General features: G+C 39.9%; 1 protein-coding gene across 3 annotated transcripts in view; it reads right to left on the bottom strand.

Annotated features, from left to right (window-relative positions):
• Positions 1 to 10448, bottom strand: part of Tnip3 (TNFAIP3 interacting protein 3) — a 98357-nt gene that overhangs the window by 75798 nt on the left and 12111 nt on the right. For 2 of the 3 annotated variants that reach the window (XM_087659345.1, XM_087659347.1), the window contains exon 2: positions 7690 to 7769. In XM_087659345.1, coding sequence (XP_087515471.1) covers positions 7690 to 7769 — 80 coding nt within the window. The remainder of the gene's footprint in view (positions 1 to 7689; positions 7770 to 10448) is intronic. The other variant, XM_087659349.1, reaches the window with a different exon arrangement.

The following is a 10448-nucleotide window of genomic DNA, read 5'->3' as shown; positions in this document are numbered from 1 at the left end:
GGATGGTGGTTAAATAAATATTCATAGAGCCATGTGACTGGATACTTTCCAAATAAATACTTAATTTGTATATTTTCATACTATACCTTCATTTTTAAAGGGGGAGTTGGATCCGAAGAGATTGCTCAGTGGGTAAGAACACTGACTGCTCTTGCAGAAGACATATGTTCAATTCTCAGCACCCACATGACAGCTTATAACTGTCTATAATTCCAATTTCAGAGGATCTATGTCTTCTTCAAACTTCAGCAGGCACCAGATATGAATGTGGCACACAGACACATGAATGCAGAGCAAGCCCTTACATGTATAAAATAAAAATAGATCTTTAAAAAATATCTTAAAGGAAATTCCAAATGGAATCATTTATTGTATGCCCATTTTTAATAAAATATTTCTTTATTGTAAGCATTTATAGCGTGTGTGCGTGTCTGTATGGTGTGTGCTTGGTGCTTGTGTATGTACCACAGTGCAAAGTTAGAGGTCAAAGGCCAACTTGGAGGAGATGGGCTCTCTCATTCCACAATGTGGGTCCTGGGGATCAAATCCAAGTTGTCAGGCTTGATGGGAATCAGCGTTAAATACTGAGATTTCTCTCTGGCCCAAATCCATTACTTTTTCTTTTAATATTTACTCAAATTGTTTATCATTAAAAAGGGGATGCCTCAATCATATTAACTTGTAATTCTCTTTCTCATTGGACCCAGATTTGAATGATGAAAGTTTGGAATAATGGAGAAGGAGGTAGCACATTACTCGCTTTCAAGAACAAACAGGGCTGTATAGAAAATCAGTGTGGCATCATGGGGAGAGGGACTTCAGTGACTTCCCAGTGCTGGAACTTAGGAAGATGGCTTTAGGTGGGCAGCTTCAGAAACACTGCTTAACACAATATAGGCAGAGCAAATGCCATCTCACTGTGAACAAAGAAGATGCCCAAAATATCCTGTTGCTAGTTACCTCAGATGAGGGATTAATCACAAGTTGTTTGCTTGTTTTCCTTCTTGTCTCTACTTCACAATCTTTTCATGCTTTTGCATATACACAGCACCTCATAGAATTGGTACACACAGAAATAACTGATATAAACTGTTTTAATTTTATTATTAGAAAAATAAAAAATACTTTAAAAAAGTAGAAGATGAGAATAAGAAGATGGCAATGCCAGGTTAATTTGTAGATTGAGAGACATGAGCTGCTTAGAGAAATCACACATGCAGGGCACTGGTCACTGTCACCCACTCACTGCCATTAGGCAATTTTCTGTTAGCAGCTAACCAAGCAGCAAGGGGTACAACCTGGACGCAACTGGAAACGATGAAGTACCACTTACAAACAAGCCCCTTCCTGTGTAACTACTTTAATTCCTCTGCAACGTAGATCTCCATAGCATGCAGAACATTAAACAAACCTAACATCTGATTATGAATAATAGCACTCAGTGCCATTTAACTAGTTAATAATCATGACGCTATGGGGTGTGGAACATCTTTGAACTTCATTGGCGATGTTTGTAGTTTGGATTTCTGGTTTATGTATGAGGGTTCAGCCTACTGCTGTGATTACAGTACGGAGAAAAATGAAGCAAAGGACAGATCAACAACTGATTTGCATGTCAAAATAAATTTTGTTTTTAATATGCTAATATCTTCTATGATGATTAAAAGCACAGATCTATAAATATAAAGAAATTAAAGAAATTTTAGAAATAAGAACAACGAGGAACAATTGAGTTTGGAAAGCAAAAGTATCCTTGATTTAGAAATAAATCAAGTTTCTAGATAGAAATAAGAAAAAAAGTTTCCAATTCTGCTAACTTGGAAATGAAGTGACGTACAATTTAAGTTATTACATGCATGTCTAATGGAAGAGGACATTGGAATATACAGTGTCACATAGAATCTATGTCAGTAGAAATCAAGCAAGTTACAAGTTTCTGAAAAGGAAGAATGAAAATGTATTTCAAATAATTTCTCAGTATAATTACAGGGTCTCCGTGTAAAGTCAAGTTTGAGCAGAGGCTCATAGTGAGTTAACTGAAAGAAACCCCCAGAGAAGAGAAACTGATTCCCTCAGGGCACTACATTTTCAATAAAGGAGCCTGTCCAAACCAATAGCAAACTCAATTTCCCAAAGTCTGCTCCTTCACTCTCCCTGCTATTTCTTCAGTGTATTCACATAACTTCCTGTCAGAAAATTGGACAGAGCTCTAAATTTCCTGTTTCCACTTGCCCTGAAAATCGGAATTTTGTTAATACAGTGTCTTTCACCACGTTGATCTGCTTTGAATGGCCTCAAATTCAAGCTGCAGAAAGAAAGTGTTATTGCTGTAGACACCAGTCCCTAGAGGTTATCAGGTTGGAGGAGACAATTCAACAAATTCTGAAACCTTACACTAAAGGAGAATGACTCAGTGGAGGGAGGGAGGGAGGGAGGGAGAGAAAAAGAGAGAGAGAGAGAGAGAGAGAGAGAGAGAGAGAGAGAGAGAGAGAGAGATGATAATTCTTTCCCTATGTGTTGTATGTGGCTGAGAGAACCTAGCACAGAGCTTCACACCAGCGCCAAGCTTTCCCAGTTTGAGCAAAATTATTTCACTGAGAAATTGTGTAGACTCTAGTCTCCAGACACACCCAATCCCATACACAGAAGAGGCAGTGGGGCTCCTTTCTATGTAAATAGTTATTTAATCATTGGGAAAGGTCTAACCTACTATATTTTCCAATACACTTCCTGGATAATGGTAATCGCTTTACAAGTCATTGCTGCACTGGGTCCAAAAAGTTAAGCAAGCACAATTTATTAAAATCTGCACAAAGATAAATCCCTGATAGTTTCTTGGAGTCTCCATAGAAGTGAGACCTCAGAAGTGATGACATGCACAGAAGGCATTTCTATAATGAAGTTTATCAAGTCCTACTAAAGACACACGGCGTGCCCTCTCCCAGTGGCATGCCTCAATTCTCTGTGAATGTCTCCACCAACTAAAGGTTAATTTCACTTGCTCCATTACACAGAAGCCCATGGTTGACACATGCCCTTCTTAGTTTTGAAAGAAAAGGAACTCAATTAAACTGATGTCCAGAATCCATTGGTATTGACGTTTGTTTATTGGCTTGGAGAACTATAAATTCTTGAAAAAGTGACATATTTCTATTATGAATAAATAAGTACAACTTGTAAAACAATTATGGTGTGTGTATCATGAAAAATAATTATTCAGCTCTTCAAAAGAGATTTCTCCTTTACTTAAACCAACTGATTCACTTCTTTGCAGTAGAGGGAGCATCTAGCTAGAGGTCCTTTACTTTGCCTGTCCATAATAGTTAAAATTTTCATCACGAAAGGAGAGGGTTAAAAACAAAGAGGCCAACATATTTGCTTACAGTGCCATAAAAGAGATCAATTTAGTGTTTGATTACCACCACCATTGTCCTGTTCCAACCCAAACATCTGCCTGTCACCCCATAAACGTACTTTATACTTCTCTTCCCTTTATGAGCAAATAAGTAGGGTTTTGAGAGACATTTTAATAGAGAGCAGCTGTTTGGCTGCTAAACACTGCATCTGGAGGGGAGTGTGCTATTCACATGGAGAAAAACACCCTATTGTTTAATTTTGTTAAAGTACACCAACGTTTTACAAAATGATACTTGAACACTTTGGATGTGAGAAAAAAAGAGCCCCTAAAATGTTTCTGGAGACCAGCATATTGCTACCAGAAGACAGGAGACTGCTGCATCAATGATAATAACAACAACAATAATAATTAATAATAATAATGCATAATACAGGGTCAAAGACCACTGTACTGCATGAGTTCAGTGCCAGACAAATTCACAAGGATTGACATTTATCTCCTTCTTCTGAAATGATCTCTGCTTCAGACAAAGATGAATCATTATGGTTTCCTGGCTAGGCTGTGACTATAATTTTCTGAATGCATGATCCATTTAAATAAACTAAAAATAAATGTTATAACAAAACTCAGGGAAACATCTGCCTTACAAAAATTTAAATGAATCACTGACTCTAGGATCCCAGCATGCTGAGTGAGGCTCCTTATAAAAGTCTGGACCACATAAACCAAAATCAGTGCTGGCTTTAGGAATGCCTCTCACTGAGAATCAAGGGTACCTCCACATCTTCTTCGCTTTTCCTTTGAAAGGTAGCTGAGTATACAAGCCCTAAAACTTGAAGGGCATTGAACTCTGCCCTTGCAGATGCTTCCATTAAAAGGATTTAGTTTAGAAGCAGCGATGGATGGCTAACCCAGGCTCTTTCTGGCCTTCTTCCTTCCTGTTTTGCTCTCATCCCTTGTCTGTCCTTCACCTTCTCATTTCCTGATAACAAAGAGATTTCAACATTTGCCTCACCTCTCATCCTTCCCCACTCCTTCTGGACCCCTTGTCACACAAAGCACACAGGTTAACCTGCCAGGTACCTGCATACTTTAGAAGTAATCTAAAACAGGCCCAGCCTTCTCTCTTTTTCTTGGGAGGACAAACATTTCAACACTGTATGAAAACAATACGAATTCTTGGAGGCTGTGTGTTTTGCAGCCAGGGTAAGTACAGAAAGGCTGAATATTAATATACCTGATAGCATGTTAACAATAGGTTGGAGGGTGACAGTAGCAAGTCAATTTAGCACCACATAAAAAGTGGCACAACCTGAAAACTTGGATTCATTCTATTCTTAAAGCCATATGATAAGACTCTCAAGATTACATAAAGCCTTTGGAATTCCCCACAAGGAAGGAAGCTGTGTCAGTCTTGTGTCCAAGACAAAGGAACGGGGCAGGAATATCGTCTTCTATCTCTGTACAAACACTGGGTTCCTCCATTTTCCCTCCCTGACTCTCTCTTATCCCTGTTCACTCTTTCACTTTGTTTGTGTTTTTTGAAACAAGGACTCATCTTGCCTCTGCTGGTCTCAATCTTGCTATGCTGCCCTTTAACTTCTGATCCTTCTGTCTCTACCTCCCAAGTGCTGGGATGAGGTGTGCCCCTCCCCATTACCTTCTACGTTCTTTCTTTGTTAATGTCAGAGGTTGTGACATGACTATCCTCAGACTACCCATGTTATGAAAATACACATCTTATCATATTTTATTAAAATGTTTTGTAGGTCCATTGTTATATAGGGAATCTTTCCTTGGAGTGCATAAAATCTTACCAAGGAGGCAAGACACAAACACCACTAGTATAGAATGATAAAGAATAGTACATCACAAAATACTAAATTTAGGTAAATCTACTTATGAGAGACACTGAATTTAAATAGTTTAGAGGAATGGGAGAAACCAAAAGCGTGATAGAGTTTGAAAAATAAAAATAAGGGTATTTTCAAATTAAAAATTCAGAGAATACAACTATGTCATATATTCTACCTCTATATAAGCATAACTGAAATACACTACTTATAAGCACATAGATATGACTCCAGGATCATCAAAAATGGGTGAGAAATAAACATCCATGTAGATTGTGTGTTTTCTTGCAAGTTTTTGCTTTTCAAATTACCTCATGTGCTTCAGTCATATAATGGCAATTGCTGCAATTAAAACACATGTAAAAATAAATATTTATCAGTAGGTATGTCTTCTCTTGATGACAGGAGAGCACAAATAGGCCAGGGTCTGCATATCCTTGGGTGCTGTGAGCACTACTGTTTATCAATGCTACTGCTCTCTTCCCTAATCGACTGTAGGCACTGTTGGCCAACTCTGCTGCCATCAGCTCTCTGTCCAAGTTGCATTACAGAGCCCCTTGGCCTCACTCGTGATGTTCATATTGGAAGCAGTTTATTCACAAGTTCCGAACCAAAACTATGTCTCCAGCCCCACAGATGTCTCTAGTTGAAAATTAATGGTAAGAATCTGAGCTTTAATAAGTCTTTCATTATCATTTATCTTTAAGGTATTAAAGCCCAGCTAAACTGGCTTAACAGAAAGCAGTGCTTCGGGCTAAGGCAGACAACCTAATTCAATCTCCAGAATCCACAGGAAGGTGGAAATGAGAGAACAGATTTCATAAAGCCGTCCTCTGATCTCCACACGCATGTGGAGTCACACGTGCCCCTCACCTCTACATATAATAGATAAAATCAAGTCTAAACTTTTGTTTAAAGATAGATACTATAAAAGGGAGTTTCAGGAACAGAGAACCGTTGGCCGATAGAATAAAGCCTGAGCCAGCTAGTCTCTCCACGGGACTTCATCTGAGCCTCCCTTGACTTCACAGTACGTAAAGATGAACACGTCCAAATGGCCCATTTCCTGAGGCTGACCCTCCTGCTCAGCTTTCCTGTCACTCTGTGCCGTACACTCCTCCGTACAGATCTACCCTTAAGTGTACAAGTCTTGTCTTTCCCTTTCTTCTCACAGCAGCGTGCTTATCTGAGCATCCCTTTTCCATTGTTCTGCTTAATTTCACACTTATCCCCGGCTTAAATGTTACTATGCAGACCAGGCTGGTCTCAAGCTTGTCAAGACTCTCCTCACTCTGTCTCCTGTGTGCTAGGGCTGCAGGTGTGCACACTGGATGCAGTTTGGGGCTGTTTTTTATTAGGCAAAACATTTAACCAGGTATTATTATTAATTGTGCTCGTAGATTTTCCATTTTCACTTGTAAGCAGCTGGAGGCAAGGGTGTACAAATGACTGCTGCAAGCAGCTAACAGAGCATCTTCCAACATAGAAGGTACCAAGTGAGAACTGAGAGTTATTCACTGTGCCAGTGAATAGGAGGAGACAGGAAAAACTCCTTTGAATGATTGACAGAATGAGGGATATGGCTGAGGAACCTGTATTAAGGATTAAGCAAACTAGGCAATGGAAATAGAACTTTTTCGAAGTATTGGTGAAAGAGTTGTTTCTTTTTTTAAAATAAATTTTTAAGACTTATTTATTTATTGTATATAAGTACACTGTGACTGTCTTCAGACACACCAGAAGAGGGCATCAGATCTCATTTCAGATGGTTGTGAGCTACCATGTGGTTGCTGGGATTTACTCAGGACCTCAGGAAGAACAGTCAGTGTGTTGAGCCATTTCTCCAGCCCTGAGTTGTTTCTTCAGTAAAGCAAAATTTGTACAACTGAGAAAGCATCCCCAGCACAAAAACTCCCAGGACCCACCACAGTTCCTGCCTCTTGGATAGCAATGGAATAAAAAAGTTCAAGTCATGCACCCCAGGAGCCAGTGAGATGACTCAGCAGGTAAAAGCATTTGCTGCACATATTTCATGGCTAGAGTTTGATTTCCAGAACCCTCAGGGAAGAAGAAAACTGACACTTCAACTTTGTCCCCTGAGCTTCCCACCAGTGTCTTGGTGCTTTCTCTCTTCCTCTTCCTGCTCCCCCTCCCTCTCTCCCCCTCCCCCTCTTCCTCTCCCTCTCTTTCTCTCTCTCCCCACTCCGTAGGTGTGTGTGTGTGTGCACATGTGGTTTGTCCCTCTCCCTCTTTCATTATGATGATGACAATGATGAAGAAGATAATAAAATAAAAACAAAGAATGTAAATGACTCGTGCCTATTCCCACCCCCTTGTGTTGTCTACTCCATTCACTTCTATCCAGCAGATTCTCTTTTAAGAGTTCTTAACAGAGTCATCATTGTTGAACACAGAAATACTGCAAGCAGAATATTTTCATTAAAGGAATGTAACCTCTAAGGAAAATGCTGCTTTTACCTTTCATAATCTTCGCACTGTTGGGTAACTGTTACCTGTGTCTCGTCATGTTTCTCGTGTGTGAGGTGTCGACGTGGAATCTAAAAGACAAAATAGAAAACACAAAGGATGCAAGTCTCAGATGTGGGAAGAAAAATCTATCAGTCTCGGAAAGAAAGCCACCTGTTAGATGCATTTTCCACCCAAAGTCATGTTTTTATTCTCATGACTTATTTTCCAGCGTGTCAGTCATGAGAAGATAGACCACATGTGTGCCTTCTGTGTGCTTCGGCGACAGGGTAAAGAGCTGGGTATAAACAAAGGCTCAGCCTTTCAGTTAAGGAGGATTCTGATGACAGAGAGAAATTGCCCAGTAACAAGGAGAAGAAGGCTTGACCTTCCAACATTCAAGGCATAATCTGTTAAAGCTGTCAGACTGACATGTTTACATTTCAATTAGCCACACTGTAGGGACAAGCTGTCCAGGTGTGTAACCACCCAGTACCAAGGCCTTTCTTCCCAGAATGCCGCTGACTCCAAACTCTGTTCAGTAGGAGTTGGTAATCATCTCCATGATTTTCAGGATAATAGAAGAATCAGTGCTGTTACAACTAAAAGAAACATTTTTCCCTCCCACTTTTTCTGTTTAATATTAATTGCAATGTAGTTACTCAAACTGTTAAAAGCTACACAGGCAACATGGTGCCTCAGATGCTACGTAGCAGAAACTTGAAGAGTTAGATGAATGGTGTATATTTTGAAAGCTAATTCCTGCAGGCAATTAACACATTTAAAATGCCCCTAGAAACTAGTAATGGCCATGACCCCTTTAGACAACGCAGGGAATTGCATCTCTGGGAAACACGAGGGCAGCTTGTCTGAGTTCTTAGAGTTTCTGTCAAATTATAAAAACTGGTCTTCAAGGTCTGCTCATCTCTGTCTCCGAGAAGGACTCACTTTACCTATTGGCAAGCTACCTAGACACAGCATGGGAGGGTGGCTTTTTGTTTCATTTTGTTCTCACATGTGACAGCTGTTTAAAAGTCATCTGTTACCACCATGGCAGCCAGTTACTAGATGGAAGCAGATGCCTCTGGAGACTGTTGAAAGAACTGGACCACCAACTAGTATAGCCTTTTTTTGCCTTTTAATTATGCAAAATTGCATAAGTGTCTCTCTTCTTTGTATGATGCTCCAGAGATGTTGCACAATTCCCCACACTCATTGAAGAGAAAAGCCAGAAATACCTGAAAAAGAGGAGCAAGAAGGCATATCCTGGCAATTCGAGAAGATGAGGAGTTTTTAAATACATAAATGAATTAATAAATACGTTTCTAACAAAGCCCTTAAATATGCTATTAGTTTAAATGAGGCATCAAGAACTCTATTATCCCCAATTGCCAAAGGAAGCAATGGAGGTCCAGAGAGGCAAACAACCAGTCAGCTACAGATTGAGGACTAGACACATAGTTCTTTGGTTTTTTCCCTCCATAATTGTGCATTGTACAGGAGATATTTGAAATTTGAAGTACAAGTACACTTGTTTTAACAGTAGTATCTACATTATAAATGAAACTTCATCAAAACATGGCATAGGCTCTCATATTATTTGGCAGGTCGAAAGGGAAACCTTCAGACTTCGTCTGCACTAAATTCCAAATTAGGAGAAAGTAGAGACACAGAAACAGACACAGAAAAGCAGAGATGAGGTGGACTGGGCTCTCTGATGTGGAAGCTGCAGCATCCAAAAAAGTTCAGTGTGTTTATTTTATACAGTTGAACAAAGAGGCAGGGCTATTACACACAGATAAAAAGGAGGCAGAGTTATTACATACAGCAGAACAAGATGGCAGGTTTGGCTCATGTTGGCAGGAGAAATCTGTGTAGGAGAGCAGTCTTCAGTGTGTAAAAGCCTAGGGGGAAGCTGGGAGAATACTAGCACAGACATTATTGCACACTGTCAAAGTTCTCACTTGGAACAGAGGAAGCCTTGGACATCCCTCTGTGATGTACCATGAGAAGGCTTGGGCACCCCCGTGGGTCTGAGGCATTGGGCCTTGGGCATGGTCACGAGAATGTCAAACACTACACATTCTCTCAGAGTTTCACTCAATCCCTACGCTGGGTGATCATGAACTTACTGAAGTTCCCTTTGGTGGTATGAAGACTAGCAGACAGGCAGAGCAAACACCAGGCAGGAGGCCCCGAGTCACAGGCCCGCTGGCACCAGAACACAGCAACTACCTTTGATTTTAGGTCCTTCATTTATTGTTCAATGTAATTAGGAACAATTTAATCTTATTAAACATTTTGCACACTGGAACCAGATCTGAAATGAAATAACCAAGCTGGACACAGAAAATGGGGAGTTCTTTTTTTTCAAGAGCGATTGTGGTAGAGGTACAGAAGGGTCAACCAAGCCTCCCTCTCCCCCCTGAAAAAAATCCAGAAAAATGCCATAAAGAAACCTGTAACTTTGTGTGCCAATTAAAAAATAGATAAAATTTTAAAATTGCATGTGCATGCTAAATAAATGGTGTGAAAAGAAAGATAGGATTGTGTACCAAACTACTTCCCCTGTGTGCAGGACCATCTAAGAAGCCATTATTTTGCCTAGAAGCACTTGTGTCTTTTACGGATCACGTGGTCTAACAGAAGACTTGCCATGATACACCTCTCCAACAAGGTTACTGTCAGTTTATTAGACTCTTCTAAGATCGCCCCTAGAACTTATGGTATATTCTTTGGAAAAGATTTAAGTTTGATGAATGAAAGGAGAA

This window comes from Rattus norvegicus, chromosome 4 (genome assembly GCF_021556685.1).
Source record: "Rattus norvegicus strain SHRSP/BbbUtx chromosome 4, alternate assembly SHRSP_T2T, whole genome shotgun sequence".
Lineage (NCBI taxonomy): Eukaryota > Metazoa > Chordata > Mammalia > Rodentia > Muridae > Rattus > Rattus norvegicus.
This window is presented reverse-complemented; position numbering and strand designations above follow the sequence as displayed.